At 36.5% G+C, this 22187-nt stretch overlaps 1 protein-coding gene across 3 annotated transcripts in view; it reads left to right on the top strand.

The window, feature by feature from the left end:
- LOC113226356 (nectin-4-like) overlaps nt 1-22187 on the top strand; it is a 100988-nt gene that overhangs the window by 34358 nt on the left and 44443 nt on the right. For all 3 annotated transcript variants that reach the window (XM_026458946.1, XM_026458947.1, XM_026458945.1), the window contains exon 2: nt 16069-16153. In XM_026458946.1, the coding sequence (XP_026314731.1) occupies nt 16081-16153 (73 nt within the window). In that variant the 5' untranslated portion in view covers nt 16069-16080. The remainder of the gene's footprint in view (nt 1-16068; nt 16154-22187) is intronic.

Below are 22187 nucleotides of genomic sequence, written 5' to 3'. Positions count from 1 at the left end.
CACACACACGCCTTATGTTCATGAAATAAGAGTAAAAATAATGTTGCCCATTTTGCTACCGCTTGGTCCGCCTGTCGACCTCAAACTCACGTGTTTTTCGCCTTTATAGCAAGGATATAAAGCTTTTTCTAACTGTCTTGATACGTTTCCGTGTCGAACTCTTAATTAGGGCGAAAGTGTACAAAAGTAACTTATTTGGAAGAACGTGTTCATAACATAAACGTGATAGGTCATTGAATGTCCGAACAATGTCGTTTACATAATTATATGGCCATGGTATTATTTTTTAGCTTTTTGATTGCGAATGACCGTTTTAATATAAATACATACAAGAAAAAAGGCACTTAGTACGATATGGTTTCAACAAAATTCATTGTAAATGCAAATTAAACTGGAGATGTTTTTGTTAAAGGTCCGGGGGTGTACCATAACCTTTCCAAAAACACATCTTATTTCAATGTAAGCTTAAAGTAAACCTATTATAATATTACTCATATTCGTACCATGACGAACCTGTCAACCAAGTAATGTATTATTGCAAAAGTGATTGAAAGAACGAATGATTTCCTAATATTGTGTATTCCTTACTAAAAATAGGAAAGAGATAACGCTATGTGAACTATATAATGCCATCTCTTCGTTTTTGATATTCCGAATCGTCTTATCGTGGTATAATGTTTAAGTATTTAATATTATTTACATTCAAAAAATGTTTACTGTTAAAAAAAAGTATGTAATAATAAAATCTATTAAAATTACGTTGTTTTCAATAATTATTCCGCATTTTCAAGAAAAATAAATAGAACAAGCTGACTCTTAAGAGTCACGTTGTGAATTCGGAACTATTCTACTCTAGTGTCAACTGTTAGTTACGCCAAGGAGCATATAGATATGTTCATAATTTTACGAAATAAACATCGTGTTTTTTTGTTTGACGAGAAATTAATTTTTATGTGCTATTAAATAAAAAATAAACAAAATATTGAAAAGATAAATATGTAAATAAATAAGTTCAACTTAACTTTAATCATTACAAATCAATATTAAGACAATAAAACTGAAAATAATATTGTTTCCATTGCATCCGTGTAACTATTTTAAGATTGTTAAATTTGACATAAGAACAATATTACTTTAATGTTAAAGTCGCGTCATAGTATGAACTGAGTGAAGGAATAGTCACAAAGCTGCCAATAAAACATTATAGTTTTAACATTACAATAAGCTCACTTTAAGCACGTTATGGTACGAAAAGTCAAGGTAAGGTTAAAGTAACATTGTTTTAAGAGGTTAAAATACTGATGTAAGTAGAAGCCGTAGAACTCCTTGTAAAAAAATTCTTAAAGGGAACTACTGACGCCATACCTATTTCTGCCACCAAGCAGTAATATGTTGCATGTGTATGTGCATTACGACGTTCTGGATTCAAAGAGCATGGGAACTGCTGAAACTACAGGGTCATGGAATTTGTCAACTTTGTCTCATGGTGACGGACGCAGTTGCAGTGCCCTCAGATCTCTGCGATGCAAAGCTTTGAGTCAATTAAAATTGTTATGGATAGGCGTGTTTTTTACCGCCCACGACTCGTCCTGTCACTTGATGTCATAAAAAGAAGCATAGGTTGCACGTACCTTCAGAGTTCAGAGTCTTAATTATCGAAGTCTGACTGATAAAAGTCTTCTCTGTAGGGAAAAAAGGTGCTAATGGAGGTGCATGTAAATCAATTTGTAAAGAAAAAAATTCAAGCTAAATGTGAAAATTGTAATAAGGTGCACAATTTATAATACTGGCAAGTTTAGGTTTAGGTCCATTGTCTACCACCCGGGTGCCGTCTTCGAGGATTTAGTATGAAATACTTCAATATAAAATGTATCCCTTCTCAGGGTAATCGTGTTAAAACAAGATCATGTTGAGTGTCTTACATTTGATGAAATTACATCTCCCGACTCCACCCTGATCGATACAAATGTTTTTGTAGCACATCTGATGTAATGGGATGGCCAAAGAGTTCGTGAGGTTTTTCCCGCTAACTTTAGACAAAAAAAGTTCTTTTTTTTTCTATGTTATATTTTCTGCGGTCATTTTAAGAATATGCGAGAAAGTTGTAAGTTTCTTAAGAAATACCCAGAACTGGTGAAAAGTAAAGGTGTCGAATGTCAGCATAATAATGCCAAACACACATATCTTTACACAGCCGTCAAAAACTATTACGGTTAGTTTAGGATCTGTCTACCATAATCGCCTGGAATGGCCCCTTTATGTTTTAGTTTGTTTCGATTTTTACAAAATTCTTTAAATATACATGTGCTAGATAATAAAGACCATTAAACGACAAGTGTCGTTTGAGGGTCTGTATTTTGTAAGCAAAAACAAGAATTTATGAAAAAGGAGAATTCTAAAATTATTTGAAAGATTGCGAAAGATTGTAGATCAACATGGCTAATACATAATTGATTAAAATGTTTTTGTATATACTTTGGTACCGTATGGACGCTGTGGCCAACCCATTATTGTAATTTATTTGTTGTGCTCTATGCCATGACATGCTGAACAACAGCGAGGACGAGGCGAGTATTAGACATACATACATACAAAAAGTCATTACAATGCTGAGTCATAGATTCTTTTGAAATGCTCATTTACTTACCAATACATAATTGATTAAGTTTATATATTTATCTTTTTAATGTTTTTCATTTATATGTACATTGATATCGCATGGAATTCATGGAATAAAGTCAACACTATAATCCATTTTTAGGCAAATAAATGTTTTGGACCTGGTTTTGAAATTTAGATTTCAAGCTATCCTCAGGTACCTCATATTTATTAAGGTTTGTCCAAGAGGAAGACGATAAATTTTCCAATTAAATTAATTAAAGTAGAACCCGTAAAAGTCGGAGGCACATACGATTTATCCGTCCCATCCGTCCCTCGTCCCGGCCCCGGACACAAATCAAATTAACTTTTAATTCATGAGCCCCAAAATTGGAATTGGTTTTTTTTTCAATTGTAGATTCCAGTTACAAAGTTACTTTTTATGATATTGACTCTGACAAACAATCCGACAGCGCACCATTAGTAGCAGTCACAGACCACTTCTTTCTTCTGTGGTAGCAATAGAACTCTTTGTGAAAGTGTTCATCTAGGGAAGTACTGCCACCTTAACTATTTCTGCCACGAAGAAGTCAAAGTCAAATGTGAGCATTACTATCTTTATTATTAGCGATGGAGTAGACAGGTTCTCAAGTGGAGACCACGTCGAGCACTTGGGGAGGCTTATGTCCAGCAGTGGACTGCAATAGGCTGATTGATGAGCATTACTGCGTTTCGGTTATGAAGGGTAAGGGTGTTGATGAAATTACAGGCGCATGGGACTTGTTTACTTTGTGTCTCATGGTGGTGACGGACGCAGTCGCAGTGTCCTCAGTCCTTGCAACAGGCATGTCGCTTACCAACACAACTAGTTAGTCCCGTCGCTTGATATCATGAAAAAACCTGATGGAAAGTGGCAATTTTCACTATTTATTGTAGATACATGTGATAGTTATTAGGAAGAAGGAGGAGTCTTACGTGGCGAAGCCATCTTTGAGTAGAGTGTTATATAGGGAAAGCATCATTGAGTACAGTGTCATGCTATATATTATTATGTACATAATCTGTCATACTAGTATTCCAAGGTCAGGGTTGGTAGAAGTTATATCAAACATGAACCTTGGAGTATTTTCCCTAAGACACACTTTAGTACTCAAGCAGCCCGGAAAGAAAAGGGTTGCTTCGCAATTGATTGATCGACGGTACATCTCTAAATGTTCAGTAGCAATACATTTCGATAACGGTGAAAAAAAAAAACACCGTGATCAAACACAATTCCCAAGCCGCCAAACCGCGCTGGCTCAGTCTTACGAATTTCGTTAGAAAAATCCGTGCCCAGTTGTAGGGCGCATAATGGATTGATGATGAGGATGATGGTACACTTTAGAACAGGAATTGACAAACTTTTTTCATTGGGAGCCAGAAATACGTAAAAAAATTCACAAGAGACCAGATTAAAAAAAAAATGCAGTCTCTTTTTAAAAATTTTTAATTGGGTGTTATTTCGTGTGTGTGTTAACTTTGCACGTTATTTCGTTATCACGTAAGTCGATATCGACGAGACTGTAAAAATATGTTTCCGAGGGCCGTTTACACTCCTTTAAAAGAGATGTTGGCGGGCCGGACCGGAAGGGGCCCGCCGACCGTACTTTGCCCAACACTGCTTTAGAAAATGAAATATACAAGGAATAACAAAACCTAGCGCATCGTCGTCGCACTGCTCGACTATATATTTTGTATTGTAAAGCTTATTACCTGTAACAAAACTTTGAAAGTCTGGTTTTGCTTCGTAGCTGGGCATTTTCTTTCAGATTTATCAGTAACGCTGATCCATCCTCTTTAAATGACGTTTAAGTTTTACTTTGTATACTTTTTTCCACTTAAAATTACGATATGAATACGGACAAAGAGCAACATAAATAGAAAAAAATCAACGAACGGTACGCGATTCAGAGAAAATAATAAGTATTCATTTTCAATTTAATAACATAAAAGATCTAATAATTCACTTAATGTCCCCTGCCTCTCTGCATAATCTCGTCTTCAAAGATCGCTTTAATGTAAGGGTATCTTAGGGGGAAATCGAGCAAACAGGAAATAAACGCTTCAATTTATCCGCCTGTTATCGTCTCACCTGCATTATAAAGAAATACCTACTTGTGTGTGTGGATTCCGAGTTTATTTTCATAAATAAATTATAAAAAAAATATCTCGTCATACATTTTTGTACACCTTCACTAAAAAGATCAATGTAAAGAAAATACCTATTTGTTTTTTTTTTATGCAAAGAAGGAGGCAAACGAGCAGACGAGCCACTTGATGGGAGGTGGTCATCGTCGTTTTTCTGAGTGTTCGATCTTTATGTTAATAATCATAACAAACTAGTGGAGTAATTTCACAAATATAATTGAATATCAATTCAAAAAAAATTAAAATAGGGAATAATATTCTTTTGTCTTTCACTGTTTTATCTTAGAATAATAACGCATAGAAACCTAGTCCGCACACGCTAAGTGAGGCAAATTGAAGCGCGCCAAAAGGGCCTACACGAGCGGGCGGGCCTTCAGTACTCAAGGTCAACTTGCACCGCGAACAGATCAAGAATTTGCTAAAAATGACGAAATGTGCGGTAAATGAGTGTAAAAATACGTCAGACAAACATAAAATAGATACTAACATCACATTCCACAAGAAAGTAACGCGTTTCAACTTGTATTTTTATATAAATATTCACTAAAACCGAAAATTAACCTACTACTAAAACTACCCTACATGAATTTGATTTTTGCTTCACTTGTGACAGTTCGTTTGATGTGAAACTATCATTCTATGCGTTATTATTCTAAGTGTTTTATAAACTACTTAAGAATATGAAATTTAAAAACGACAACAGCTATTTCTAAATAATCGCATCCTCATTATAAACTCACAACTCATCGAAAGTTGACTAAAAGTTAAACCGAGAAGCATAAGTCGTAAAAACAAAAGTTATCGATATCGAAGACAGCTGCGTCCCCTCCCCCTCTTAAGACGTTGAGCGTACTTATTTCCGCGCGAGAAAAGCGTCAGCGGTTTTCTCTGATAAATGCTTATACCCATTATGTATTAACCCTCACCATTGAACGAAAGTATTATGGGACTGAAATGTCGCGCTCCTTTTGTGCCTATTATGTCTGTTATAATAAATATATTTGTATGTCTCTCAATAGTAAAGTGGCACAATTCGAAAAGTAACATATTTGTGATCAAATTGTTAAAAAAACATACATAAATAGTCATTTGTGACTATATTCTGTCTGATATGAAAAATATTATTTATTTATCATTACATCAATAATAAAACAAACTAGCGAAGTATTTTCACAGCGATATCTCTCGTCAGCTTCTAGTAGCTAACTGCAAAGGTACCTGGCTAAGTGAGTAACTTCATATACATATTTATCACAAGTGCGCTGACGGTGAAAAAAGCCATTTAAGCCGAATACAATGCGCTGTAACGAGCATTTATAGAAATTTATACGATCTGCTGAGTCAATCCGTAGCTCAGTTAATTAATCCTGCTCCGGCATGGCAATGACACTCGTTTGAGTCCTGTCACAGTGACAGTGCCCCTCAGATCTTTGCGGTTTAAAGTTCTGAGTGGCACTGCAATTGTTATGGACAGGCGTGAGATTAGCATCAGGCGCACGATTTGTTCGTCCCACCACTTGATGTTATAAAAAAAAAGAAAAAAGAGGTATAATAAAATAAATAATAACCGTATTATTAGTTAATTTTTTTTTCTTATTAATTTTGTCAGTTTCCCAAAATATTACATTTTGAAGTTTGTCACTTTATTGTTAATGTACAGGGTATACAGAGTCCGTACAAAGATTTAAAAAAATGGTTGAATAATTATTAATTTTTAAATTTTGTGAATGTCACAATGTTTGACCACCATGATATTCAATTAGTTTTGTGAAATTACTCCACTAGTTTGTTAACTATTAATACAAAGATCGAAACTAAGAAAAAAACAATTCTTTCAATCGAATCTACGTCTTCCAGTAAATCGTGCCATAGGTTAATAATTGTAATTTTTAAGTTTATTGAATAAGTAGTATCTATTTGTACATTATATAGTTTTTTACATATATTTAATAAATTTGCAAAACATAAACTTTTAGGTTTTTGTTGTACTGTCTGACACTTTTTAGATCTGCATTTGATAGAATAAGTTCAAACGACCAAGCGTCCTCCCACATGATTCCCACCCCCGTCCTGCACAGAATTATTACATACGTTTAGAGCGAACTCCGAGTATTTAAATTTACAAAAATTTTGTATGAATATAAAATCTATGATGAATTATTAAAAGTCATGGAAGAAAAGTTGTTACCATTATATATTAAGTTGTCCTGCTAGGTCGTTAGTGTTTTAAAAATGACCCTATGAGGTGGCAGCAGCCACATTTCATAAGATGACTCATTTATCGCCATATATGTGAAAAAAAAGGAAAATATTTACAAATGCTGACAAAAGAATACATCAAACTGATTCCTTTCGCTTTTTTCCTTATAGAGTTTCCAAAGATAATCCTGCTACTTAACATTTTCAATATAGTTCAATTACAGCCTGACGTAGAGCTTTCCTCGTACTTTCAAAGAATAACATTTGCAACATAGATCTTTCCATATTATACTTATATAAAAATTCAAATTAAGAGTAATACAGCCACATTAATATTGTAATGATAATTTAACATTAATTCACGACCATATCAGTGACATAATTACACTTCATTGAGGGACGAAATAGGCCATATCGATTTATAAAATGTACACAAGGATATTGGATATTGTAATGTATGATTAAAGTGGGTAGTCTCTATAAATCATATGAGCTGTCAAATGTGATTGTTAGGTTGTAACTGATTGCGTCCGTGCTGAATTCTGGCTTTTAATTCCTGAAATACTGTATTGGCGACGCGAGGAAACTAAGTGAAATACGCTATGAAATTGATGAATAGAGCGTCCACAGGACTTTACAGGTTCATGCCGTTGATATGCTCAAATAGATAAGGAAGCTTTAGCCGTCATGTTTGGCTTGAAGAAATTAAGACAATACTTGGTGAGCCGTAACTTTGTGATATGTACTGACCACAAATAGTTGCTGGGAATGTTTGGACATAAAAAGCCCATTCCTAAGCTTATATCCTCTCAGAATTCTTAGGTATACAGTATCGACCGGGTAAGGATTTGGGTAATGCTGACAGTTTAAGCGGTTTCCAACGCAATGTAGAGAAGAAGACCAGGAGGAGCAAGTGGAAGATGTATTCCTGCTAGAACAATGTGATCTACTTGGGATCAATTCGAAACAAATCGCTAAGGAAACTGATAAAGATTTGATCTTGCATAAAGTGAAAAACTTTTTATTGCACAGCTGGCCTACGTAAATGGACAGCGTCTCATTGCCTTATTTTGATAAGACAAAAAAAATAACCTTTCACTTAGCAAAGAATGTATACTCTAGGCAAATTGAGTGATTATTCCAACATCTTCACAGAATAAGGTTTTGAAGGCTCTACATGATGGTCGTAGTGGAGTTGTATAGACAAAAATGTTGGCCAGAGCTTACTTATGGTTCCCCTCATTAGATGCGTATATTGAGACTATGGTGTCCAATTGTGATTCATGTCAATTAAACCGTAATAACCCACCAATCACCCCATATCATCCAGCATCTAATGGGCAAGCTGAAAGGACAACACAAACATTAAAAGACACACTGAAAAAGCAGTCCCCACATCAATCTTGGGCAGAGCGAGTACGCAGAATCCTATTTCAAATGCGTATTGTACTAAACACAGTCACTGGGAAAACCCCAGCTGAATTATTATGTGGAAGGAGATTCAGGACAGCTATTTCAATATTACACCCGGACTTAGATAATAGCTCAGGAATGGAAAAAGGAGAGAAGGCAGAAGGAGAAGGAGAAAGGAGAAAGCAGTTAAATAAAGGAGACCATGTTTTGTTCAGGACGTATAATATGAATGATAAATGGAAGCGAAGCATGATTGATGATGAGAGCCTGTACGAGGTGCGCACCATAGACGGCTCAAAATATCAAACATGAAATTATTGTTGTTTAAATATATATATATATATATATTAAAATTGTTAAGTCTTTTGGCCTTTAGTGATTAATTGAAAATATTAGTTGTCAAATGAAACCTGGAGGAAATGTGTAATGTATGATTAAAGTGTGTAGTCTCTTTAGATCATAATATGAGCTGTCTAATGTGATTATTATGTTGTAAGTATTGATGTGGTCTGTGGTTGTAACTGATTGCGTCTGACATTAAAACCATGTGCTGTCCTGAATTTTGGCTTTTAGTTCCTTTAAATACTGTAGATATATTTATTCGTAAAAAAATCTTTTGTTTCTGTGTTACGATATTTTATTTGCAGTAGAGCTCCTTGCGAAAGAGTTCGTCCTGGAAAGTACTACCACCTTACCTATTTCTGCCGCCAGCAGTAATGTGAGCATTACTGCGTTCCGGTTTTGAAGGGTAGGCGTAGGGTGCTGGTGAAATTTCAGGCACATGGGACTTCAGACTATTTACAGGACCCCGATTCAGAATACTTTGATATTTTAACCGAATCGTTCGATTAGATATTGTTCTCGAATTGAAGGGCGCTTTCCGATCTATTCAGAATATTCCGAGTTAAACGTTCGAATAGGATTTGGATACGATATCGTTATCCAACAGCGTTTACGGAGCTAATCGATGAAATAGATTATAAGATTGAACAAAATCCAGACTTTATTTAAAATAATAAGAGATTTCCATATTACATTCTTGCTTTGTAAACAAAGGACGTTCGGTAACTTCCATTCGATAACTGCTCTGTGCTCTGAATAACGTTTGTAGCCTTTGCCGGTCGAGAAGTTCGAGTAATTGTACGGGTTTGACGTTCAATTCCGGTGTTATGAATAAAAATGAAAAGAAATCGGTCGACTACTGAGTTATCGTAAGGTTCTGAATCGACCCCCAGGTCCGGTAAAACTATTTATTTATTGTGTGAGGTCTTCAACCCGTATTGGGCCAGCGTGGCGGACTATGGCCTAAACCCTCACCTGTGAGGAGACTCGAGAACAGCAGCGGGATGTATAAATGGGTTTGATGAATGTTCTGTGGTAAATTAAAAATCAGATTTTAAATTGAATAAGTTTTGTATCATCATCTACAGTCAGATTTTATCCACTACTGTGTATAGGCCTCCCGTACTTTGTGCTATTTACTACAATCTTGTTTTCGTCTCGCCCACACACCGCCCACGACTTTGACGAAATCGTTTACCAATCTCGCTACATGTCGACCCATTTATCTGTGACCACCCATTTGGTTCCTTACTGAAACGTAGAAGTGTTTCTTATTTATTTATTTTCACAGTTCTGTAAAATTGATTCAATTGATTATTACGATATTGATGTAATAAAGCCACTTGTGATCGTACGTCAAAATAGTTTTTTTCACATAAAAATTATATGAACTACATATTATAACAAAAAAAAGCATGGCTCTTGTAACTAATATTGTGTATGTCTGATCACTTACAATATTATAATGAACATTAATGTAATGAACGTTATACCTAGATAGTATTTGTTAACAATATTAGAAGATATTTCACATGCCTTTAGATCCAGTTCAACTTTTTCACAAAATTTAAATCACTGAATTTAAATCACATACTTGAAGGCTGTACACGCTTAGCACTTATCGCAAATCCCAAGCATCTACAAACGCTTGGCAAATTAGATGAGCCAACAAACCAACAAACGTCGGTATCCACACGATTGCGAGTGCACTTGTCTGTTCCAGAGAAGCAAGCATGGCGGACGTGGTATTTGTGTCGGCTATTACGTTGAGTTTGACCTAGTTTAGTCATAAAAAGACAGTAAATTTGCAAAGATGGTACTTTGTTTATAAACAACAGACACACGCTTTACCATAATCTTAGCTGATGTTAAACGATGATCTGACCTACGATGGTATGCTCTTATCTACAAAATACCTATTCACTAAAGACCAGGAAAAAATAATGGACAGAATGAATGGAATAGAACTCTTGTATCCTTTAGGCGGTGACAGATATAACTAAACGCCTATACAGGGCGTCTCGTGGCTATGCCATATGGAGGGAAAGTGCCTATAATACGTAGATACAAAAATTTATCTGAAATAAGACTTCATTTTTATTTTAAAAACAATTTGAACTGCATTCAAAGATTATTAAATAATCGGCTGTCTGAACCGGAAATCCTAGCCCCAAATGTGAAAAAAAAGTAGTAGTAGTCATTATACTTATCGAAAACCTCAATCATAAGGATTCTTTCTTTCTAAATAACATAGCATCTTAAATAAAAGAAAGACCATGCAATTTAACACTTATTTAAAATACCTCGCCTTAAATAATAATATTGACGAGACAAAAATATAAAAGTGATAAAAAAACACGAAAAAATTTAAATAAATTTCCGAGTGTAGGGAGGTTAGATGTATCTACAGTCCATTGTACATGCAAAATAGAGTATAAAGCAGACAAGTCGCCTGGCTGTCTATAATTTTCAAACAACAATAGCGGGCTTTACATATTTTACACAGACACTCTATCGCAATGGTGTGCGATTGGGCGCGCGTGTGAAGACTTTGGAAGGAAAAGGGAAGTTGCGCGTTACAAAGTTACCTTTTACATGGACGCTCTTCCGTTGTATTAAAAACGAACACGAACAATCACACGCGAAAAAACTTTAGCTTAAAAAACTTCAAGCAGGTAATCGCGCACGATTGCGCAAGCAGGCTTTCAAGCGCGCAAACCTATACGCTCCTGATCACGCACGATAGAGTGAGTGCGTAAATGGGGCTAATAAGTAATACATACCTACGTGTGGATATATGGGAATCGCTTGCCGCAATCTTCCTTTGATTTGTGCGCAAAAATCGACACTAACAAGTCGCGTGTCTTCCTGAGAATTCTCGCGCCCTTTCGGAAATTCTCGCAACTAACGCATCGTATCTAGTTTGTACGTTACACAACTGGCATAAAGTATTCATTTATTTAATTATGCTATGGTTACAAAAATCGGCGACAAACGTATATAAACATGCACAAGCCAATCCAAATACAACATCTACACGCTTGTGCGCCCTTCCCATTGTTTGGCGTGTGGAGCCGCCTTTAAATATATCACGTAAATATCACGGTGGATTACCGTCATTTGGAAAGAAAACAAACACAAATTTACGAGGTATTCTTGGTTATGTCTAGAAAATTCAAAGGGGTTTTTGCGCGCTCTCTCACAGGGATTTATAAGAAAATCATTTATAACTCTCAGCATAAATAACACTGTAATATAATAAAAGTGCTTTGGATACCTATACGTCACAAGGGTATAAGGGAAACGTTAGGTAAGTGCCTACTTTCAACCCCGTGATCCTGATATCGTTATAAATGTATTTCCGAGGTTATAAAGGACAGAATTGTGATAAATTTGAAATAACCGTTACTGTTGTTAACCTTTGTAATGTACTTGAAAGTATTTCAAAGCAAGTACCCCTGGGATTACATCCGTTTTCTCTGAAACTCATGGTTTAGGGACTTCTCCAATTTAGGAAATGTGAATTTGCGAATAATTTGTGTAGGTTTATGTACATTGTTTTGTATTAATAATTTGTTAGCTGGTGTTAGGGTGGTTGCTAGGGTGTGGCCGCAGTGGAGGTAAAACAAACACATGAAAGTATTTCATTAAAGATTTCTTAAGTAAATAATTTAAAGTAACGTCCGAAATAGGACTTTCATCTCGGGAGTCTCGGACTAGAAAATTTCGAGACATTTGAGATTTAAGTCACTTCATTGAACAGTATTAAAAAATCTAATAAACTAACAGTCATTAGTTATTTCTTGTTCTTGTTACATGAACATGGGAACACTATAGAGTGGAGATTAGTATAATCTGTGGAGATTGGAAATCGATAAGTGGTCTTCTCTATTCGAAACTATATCAAACGCCCTTTATTTCTCTTGTGCCCACTATAAAAACGAAAAGCTTATCATAAATTGTTTTGATGTAAAAATGTTGTACACAATGAAAGTGCGAACGGTTACTATGCTGATCTGCCACTATGCATGGCAGATCCCGGTCCCGGGTTTGATTCCCGGATCGGAAAAATATTTGTATGGCCTGCATTTATTTCTCTCGTGAGTTTACAGTGTTGCCCTTGTGCAAAATAGTACAAAATTTGATTAAAATATCATTTTTTGACTGTCTAAATGCCCGGTCCTGTGTCACCCGCATCCTGCCGCTGCCGGCCATCTTTCTCAGGTCGTTCGTCCATCTTGTCGCAGGGCGTCCTGCACTATGTTTATCTAAACGTGTCTGGTTGTCACTCTAGAACAAGTCTGCTCCATCAACCATCAACCGCAGACATATCCGGCCTATTGCCACAGAAGCTTATTGATTTTGCTAAATCTAAATGCTCAGCTTATAAATTTGAAAACCTACTTTTAGAATTGTCTCGAAACTCTCGTTTTTCTCGGGAATATTGAGATCGCACTTAATCTCGATTTTTTTCCGGGGCGCGGAAATGCAGCGGGGCTGAAAGCTTTAGTTCGAGGAGGATTTTATTATAATTCAATAGTAAAGTTTAAAAACGATTTCTAATAACAGACACATTCGTTTCACTAATAAATCAGACACTTTGAGTAATGATATTTCTTTGTTTCTTACTGAACGCTTACACGCCGAAACGGCTAAATCGAATTCGATGAAACCTTGAGAGCAGATAATTTGTAGTCTGGTTTGGTACATACAGTATTACCTACTTACATACTTACTTTTAGTAGCAGTAGAGCTCCTTGTGAAAGACTTCCTCCAGGAAAGTACTGCCACCTTATCTATTTCTGTCGCCAGAAATATCAGCATTACTGAGTTCCAGTTTTGAAGGGTAAGGGTGCTGGTGAAATTACAGGCATATGAGACTTGTCGACTTATGTCCCAGGGTGACGGACGAAGTGGCAGTGCCCCTCAGATCCTTGCAAATTAAAGCTCTGAGTAGTTGCAGAACTAATAAGACAGGCGTGTAGCTTATCATTAAGCGCAGGATTTGTTCGTCCCGTCACTTGATATTAGAAAATAATGATCAGTACAGAGTACTAAAAAAACCGACCTCAAAAGTACGTGGAATTACGTCTATTTGCTAAGTTTTATTGAAATCTCCCAGTATAGTTCGCCACTATACAGGACTTGACACTGGAGATAATGAAAATCGGTTCTCACTACTCAAAGTATATTGAGAGAAAAACGCCTTGAATTGGTGAAATAGCAAAATCAACCATTAAAGTAATTGCTCCTAAATTAAAGTTAGGCGCTATTTATTAAAATGAATCTTCATGCGTGAACAGCCACCCTTCAAGGTGGATGACTTTCTTCAAAATGAAATGGGACCACTACGGAAGTATCCTCTTTCCAACAAAAAAAGAATCATGAAAATTGGTTCACAAATACTGGAGTTATCGCGTAACATACATACAAAAAAAAACATACAGATGAATTGAGAACCTCCTCCTTTTTTGAAGCCGGGTAAAAATAAAATAATAATATTAATAATACCTTCTAACAAGAAATAACTCATCCGCATTAATTAGTCATTTATAACAGAAGCTAACGTGTAGTTGATGAGAGTTTTAATATTCTAGTGGTATATCGATTAATCTCAAATATTACAATAATCACCTTTGACTTACTATAAGCACCATCCTCGTAACTAAAATATTAATGGAACTATATTACACAAGTCGTTTAGTACAAATGGACATCACTACAAATTTCATGACAGTGGTTTTTAAAAAAACACTGTCATCAAATTTGTAGTGATGTCCAAACCACTGTCATCAAATTCCCAATTTCATACTCTGTAATAATGTTAATAATTATAATTTTAAGTTACACTATTAGTCCTGTATATTAAAACGTACTGTATTCACGTGAGAATACTGAGCTTATTTGATTGCAATCAAATTGTACAACTACAATGGGTTGTAATAACATTCATCAAAAAGTAAAGTACCAGTGCTAAGGCCATACTAAATGATGAGATTGGATCCACACGGTAGGGCGATTAAAATACTGGCAAGGCTTTTTTATAATTAGACTAATATGTTAGGCAAGATAATTAACTGTTAGAAGAACAGAATGGGCTGAAAAGACCGCATTGGCAGAATATATGATTCATTAACAATTCATCTATTTGACAGTGTTCTATAGTAGTAGAGGTCTCTATTATGACTCTGCCAATGCAGCCTTTTTAGCCCTGCTGATTGCTATTAGTTCGCCCACATTAGTTTGATGTTGTTTATGTAGTAATAATAAATTTAACTTAATTTAAATTGATATCGTTAAAACAAAACAATTTCTAAAACATAATGTAGCATAAATTGGAATGTTCTTTGTAAAATTAAAAATAAGATATTTAATTAATAACTTTAGTAAATAAAGTGTAAAAATAGGGTGATTTGCATTAATATTAGACATAACTGGTTGATAAGTCATCACCACCTCTTTTTTTTCTTTTCTTTTTTTGACGGGGGAAATGTTTATGAATACCCCTGAGCCCAGGGAGACTCAGGGGTTATGTGGGGACTCTCCCTCCAGACTGGAGGGCCTACCCCACCAAAAACCCCCGGGTTTCCCTCTCGCCGGTTGAGTCAGCGCCGTGGGATCAGTGAACATTCACCACGACGCCGCCCGGCCGCCCTAGCTTGCGCCAGGGCTCCCGCGCCATCGGAGGGGCGAGCCGGTTGTCCTCCGACCCGCCCCCCAGACGAGTGAGGCCGTGCAATGCAGGCTCCGGAGTCCCTGTCCAGAGCCCGCTGGTCTCACTAGTGGATCAGGCGAGCAGCGAACTGCCCTCGCCTTCTCCCCGTACGTCTGCGCCGAAGCGGGTGCGCGTCCGCCGCGTCCTCGCGCACCCGCTCCGCGGCCTCCTTTTGCGACATAACCTCTGCGCAAAAGGAGGCCACCGCCTCCCAGGACTCCTCGCTACCGAGCACGGCGGCAACCACGCTCGGCAGCGAGAGGTCCTGCCGTACAGTCCCCGTCAGAGTGCGGCGCTGCCCATCCCACCGGCTGCATACCTCTAGGGTGTGCTTCGCGGTGTCAAGTCATCACCACCTCAGTTAACTATGGCTATGTGACCTGTAAAGGGCTCGAAACGTCGGTTTGTTTGAAAAAAGAAATATTCGCGATTTAAATCCGGAAAAACAGATTCATTTCCTATGTGTCACAATCACGAAAATCTAAGAACTCGATATGTTTATGTACCGTTTTAATTCTTGTGTGTGACCAATAAAATGCATATCTATCTATATATCTATCATCATCACCATCATCATCATCTATATAATCAACATATTTTTTTTTGTATTTCAGTAAACTGCCGTCATGATGGGCGCATCGAACGGCGTCAAGGCGGCCCTCTGCATATCTCTTCTGCCTGATTTCCTCTTCCTTATAGGTACGTATGATCTTTATATTTTTAAACTTTAGGACCGTTTTAAGCATTCATTTTATTCTAAAAAGTCTTTGTTCTTTTTGCATTGTGCGCGATTAGGTATATTAGAAGCGGTGAGAGTTAAACGGCAACAATACAATACAAATACTCTTCTTTGTACACAAGAAAATACAACGACAAAGTACAATAGAAGCCTGTAAGAATTATTAATAGAGCTCAATATTGTTTTTCCACTTCCCCTAAAAAACGAAGGAAAAATTGATCAAAAATATTTGTATTGGTACGAAAAATTTTCTAAAAAACTTTTTATTAAAACCATTAGAAACGAAAAACTTTTTGTTCTTATTTAATCATTAAATGGGGAACGAAAAATTGTCAATTAAACATTTGTTTGATGTCGGTTAAGTATAATCAGCTGTAAACTTATTTTCGTTCAAACTATTTATCTAGCAGCACAGTAGTGTTGTAAATATTTAATTAATAATTTACTTTTTGTATATGAAAATAGCATCAAAATATAAAATAATTATCTGCTTCAATATCATTTAAAGTAATATTGTATAAAAAAAAATTATGTAGGTTACACCACTATTGCGCTGACGGCCTCGCTTTATTTATGTACTGGCTAAGGCCGGTTTTTTTAATAATATCAAGTAAAGAGACGAACAACTCATAACTTTAAATCGGAAAGATTTAAGTTGACAAGCCCCATGTGTCTGTAATTTCACCAACAGCCTTACTCTTCAAAACCGAAACGCAGTAATACTCATATTACTGCTTGGCGGCAAAAATAGCTAAGGGGGCAGTACTTCCTAGGACGAACTCTTTCACAAGAAGCTCTACTGCTACTAACCGGTTTAAGTTACAGTGCCAATAAACCAGCGTGGTAGACTATGACCTTAACGCCCTTCTTAATAGAGACCAGTACCCAGTTGTGAGATGTAATACTCCTAAAACTTAAGCGACAGTTGTGCCCACAACAACACAATTGGATGAATAGGTAATAATGGAATAGTGACGCAACATTCATACATTAGTGTTTATATACCGGATATCCCACAGCTATAGGATACGGAAGCAAAGCACTTTCAATTGCTGTAGATATTTTACTTCACGAAGGTACTATTTTCTTAATAAAAGTCAGTAATACTGCATTTAAAGGCAAAAAGTTGCTTGCCTCATCTGGGAATCGAACCGACCAAATGTAAAAAAAACAAGGACTCCTTTTAGATGACTTAATAGCTACTACGTAACAGAGATACATCACTCACGTATGAAATCGAAAATACCTGCGCTATAATAGCCTACTAAATCTGACTAATGACACCAGGCGCTCGTTACAAGAAAAAAGGAATCTAAGCACGCGCTCAGAGAGGTGAAAATAACGTTGTCCGCCGTGTGCTGTCATGCAGAGCCGAATGCTGGGGTTGTACAAGGATTGTAATGTAAATAATAGACTTGACTGAGCGGATGCACTGTCGTCGACAGGTAGGCATTTACAGGCATTTACATAGTGCGCCTGATGGTAAGCTATAACACTTGCAGTGCCACTCAGAGCTTTAAATCGCAAAGATCTGAGGGGCACTGCCACTGCGCCCGCCACTCTGAGACATATGTTGACAAGTCTCATGTGCCTGTAATTTTGCCAGCACCCTTACCCTTGAAAACCGGAACACAGTAATGGTGACATCACTGTTTGGCGGCAGAAACATGTAAGGTGGCAGTACTTCCCTGGACGAAGTATTTCACAAGGAGTTCTGAGTGCATGAGGCCCGGCGCCCATTGGCGGAACACTACAGTTATAGCAAGCTTCGGGAATCCTTCGGCATCCCTACATGCAAGTAGCATCCGTGGGCATGCCGAAGCATATCGTCGCGACATCGTACCCACGCTTAGCTTCTATTCAGTGCCTCTACCACGAGATGACAGGGACACTTATCGCTAGCGATTACGTAAAATGTTTCTATACTGTATAACTTGTCATACAAAACTGTGAAGTAATTTACGCTTGCGACAACTGTCACAGTAAACTGTGGGGGCACAGATCAGACGTAATGTTGAACGTAAAAGCCTGCCGCAGCATTCCGAAGCAGCTGCCGCCCTGGCTCGGTATCCCTAAGCTTACCGCAGCTTTGTTTCGTAGCTAAGACCATTATGATTGAAATTTCAACGATAATGTTTTAACATTAAGATATATTTACTTTTCGTCACCTAGAAATCCCCTGCAGTACTCTTGAGTAGGCGCTGGGGCTTCGAAGAGAAAAAGCACAGAGCATCTATTGTGATTTTTACAAAAAACGGAGCGAAGTAGATTGAGAATTCGAAACTTGAACGGTATCGAGATGTTATTTGATAATGGATCTGATACTAATAGATCTAAAGATTTATTTAAATTGCTGTTAGCTAATACAGAACTATACGGCTTAAATTCCAAAAAATATCGTCACTTATGCGTACGAATATCTTACGTTACAACATTGAACAAGAATTTATTGAATGTAAATAACTTTTTTGCGTCTAAGTTGTGAGTTACGTCCGTTCGCGATAAAGGGGACAATATATGGGACTTCACAGTTTGATTCTATTCTTGATTCTAGTATATTATAGATCACTCTTCGGAAGAAGGATATAGAGTCGTATTTGCTGAGGCTTGAGAAACCGATTGCACGATAAAGGAATCATATGATGAATTGAACATATAATATATCCAAATTATAATGTTATTTTTACTTTTATACCTTAAAAACACTGAAAATGAAACAATTTTCTTCGAATCTTAATCGCATATATTTGTTGTTTAAAATGAACCAATATTTCAGACCCTTTACAGGAAATAATACTGCTTAGTATCAGATATAGTAAGGTGGCAGTACTTTCCGTGACAAACTCTATCACAAGTGGCCTACTGCTACTAAATCTGCATATTTTACATCAACAAAAAGTAAAGGTTTCCTATTAAAGCATTCATTCATTCGTTTGCTTTACTCTAAATATCTCAAACAAACACACTAACAAAATGTCTTGAAAGAAAATCTTACGAGACGGCTAACATTACACAACGACACTTGGCATCAGTCGAGCAAAACGAAAGGACATAAAACGAACAACGTTCACCGACAAGCAATGATGTTATTTCGTTTACAGATACTTCCATAACAATACAATTAAAACAATTAAAATATAAAGAATTAAAGAAAACACGCAACGGACGAATGAAAGTACAAACGAAAATTAAAACTTAATACATATATATATAATGTGGCAGGCAACACTGGAAGTGCACGATGACGAAGAATAAATCCAAAATGCTCCTAAAAATACTTGGAGTGCGTAGTTAGAAGAACAAGAAGTCTTGTTTGAAAAGATTGATAAACGTAAGTGACGCTTGTTTAGATCGTCGAGAATTATCGATCGATAATGTTCTTTCTCAAAAGGAATCAAAGGTGTGGGAATACGAACAGAACAACAAATACATTAGAAGTGGTAAGTTAGCGTAGTTAATGCGCGTGCCAACTCAACTCATCCGAAGAACAGAGTTCGATGTGATTATTTAGCGAAAAGCGAATAATTGCGAGAATAATTTCCTTGTTGAAACTAAGGCCTAGTGAAGTAAAGGTTTGAGAATTTATGTATCTTATTTCGGTTCGGAAATATAAAATCGAACAACGGTCGATCTGACATCCACAGCGAAGAAGAACTACCGAAATGAATGTCCTGAGAACAAGTAGTCTTGCACATAGGTCTTTGTTCTACGGATGAGTCGAACTGCAGGCGCAGTTCCGCCTACGTGAGCTTAGTCGGCCATTTTTTCTTTTATAATGGTCGTGTCAATTTTTTCGCGCAAATTTTCTAAAATTGTAGAAAGATTACTTATTGTGTTGTTGTAGCGTACAAAAATGATTGCCGCATCAAAAATATTACTATATTTAAATTAGTATTTCACACCACGCGTAAGTGTTATTCAATTTTCTGTTTCCCGAATTGTTTTTTTTTACTGTAAGAAATGAAAGAAATGAAAATAAATATTATCCCAGTGCAATGTGGTCGAGCGCAAAAAAGCTTAGCGAAAATAATACTTCGTGAGTGTCTTGTTAATTTTAAACTTAATTGTTCGAAATAAAGTTCATAAATTGTCAAGAAGATACTACTTTCCATTCGTTCAGATTCCAGATTTTAGTCGTTCGTCGTAATCCAGCTACTGGCCGCAAGATGGCAGCAAGTTGAATAAAATTTCAATATAAAATCGAAACGTCATAACTTGCAATAAAGGTATCGAACATCGATGTAGCGACTTGGTAAAGTTTAAATTATAATAGGGGTTAAAGTATGAAATTGCCGATTTGTACTGAAAATCTAAATTGTTTATTTTTTAAATTTTTAACAAATTTATTTAATCAAAATAGTTGCCATTATTATCTATACATTGCTGCCATCTAATGGGAAGGTTATTAATGCCTTTGCGATAGAACTCCGACGATCTAGACTGCACAAACTGTGTGAAAGCATTTTGTACTGCCTCCTGGGAAGAAAACTTCTTGTCACGTAGATAATTGTCCAAATCACGAAAAAAATGGTAGTCCGTTGGAGCAAGGTCTGGTGAATACGGAGGATGACGAATGGTTTCTAACTGCAGTTCCTGAAGGGTCAAAATGGTTTCTCGTGCTGTGTGAGGTCTCGCGTTGTCGTGGAGCAATAATAGTGAAGATCGATTCATGAGTCGGGGCTGTTTTACTGCTAGTTTTGTCAACATGGTTCGGAGTTCGGCACAATAGACATCTGCCGTTATTGCTTGACCAGATCGGAGAAAACTATAGTGAATAACACCATGCTGAGACCACCAAACAGTTACCATTACCTTTTTATTGGTAAGTTTTGCTTTAGGACACTGTTGTGGCATTTGACCTGGGGTCAGCCATTGCATTTTTCTTTTCCGGTTATCATAAAGAATCCACTTTTCATCACATGTTACAATTCGATCCAATATTCCTTCATTTCTGTACCGGTTCAACAAGGCAACACAAGTTTCAACACGCGTTTCTTTCTGCAGATCAGTCAAATCATGAGGCACCCATTTTTCGTATTTTTTTATTTTATTGATTTGACGCAAGTGAGTCAATATTGTGGGTAAGGTAACGTTAAACCATGCCGCTAATTCCTGGGTAGTTTGACTAGGATCGGCTTCCACTATCTCTCTTAATTCATCGTTATTCACCTGTGTGGGCGGTCTTCCTCGTGACTCGTTCTTTAAGTCGAAATTTCCATCACGAAAGCGTTTAAACCAAAATCGCACGGTGCGTTCATTAGTAGACCCCTCTCCAAACGCAGCATTGATATTGCGGGCTGTTTCTGCCGCGTTATTTCCGCGTCGGAACTCGTATTCGAAAATCACTCGAATTTTCGCAGTATCCACCTTTCTTGTCTAAATTGAATAACAAAAACAATTGAAAGTCGATATTCAAATGTTTCAAATTTAAAAAAAAAATCACAGAAACCATTTGAAAAAAGTTTCATTCGAAAACCTCAAACCATGAAGATTCTATGAAAATTCAAAGAACCTATTGCAATAAAACGGCAACTTCATACTTTAACCCCTAATATTAACAGTTCAAAATCTTTTTCAATTAGAAATTACGACAAATCATTATCAAGATTCATAGTATATGTCATTTTCTTTGTCTGCGTTTTAGTGACAGAGGTTCTGATAGGGACATTTTTTTTTCTTCCTTAGGTACATGTATGTAATATGAAGAAAAAGAGAACAAAACGTTTATTGTATTAAAGAATGTAACCAATGCAAATGGATGGTGAACAGAAACAGTCGCCTTCTTTTTAATTAATTACAGGCAAATATTTGACCTACCAACTCACCTAATGTTAAACTTAACAGCGATGAATAAGGAATGATAAATGACGATGAGTGACGATGAATTATCTCTTATTTTTAAGGCAAGTGTTCTTTTTATATAACAGAAGAAAAACATGTTTGCTAGGATTATTGAAAGAGACCTGCAAAATGTATAAAGAGTAAAAAAAATAA

This window comes from Hyposmocoma kahamanoa, unplaced genomic scaffold (genome assembly GCF_003589595.1).
Source record: "Hyposmocoma kahamanoa isolate Upper Pololo Valley unplaced genomic scaffold, ASM358959v1 190, whole genome shotgun sequence".
In the NCBI taxonomy this organism is placed as follows: Eukaryota; Metazoa; Arthropoda; class Insecta; order Lepidoptera; family Cosmopterigidae; genus Hyposmocoma; species Hyposmocoma kahamanoa.
This window is presented reverse-complemented; position numbering and strand designations above follow the sequence as displayed.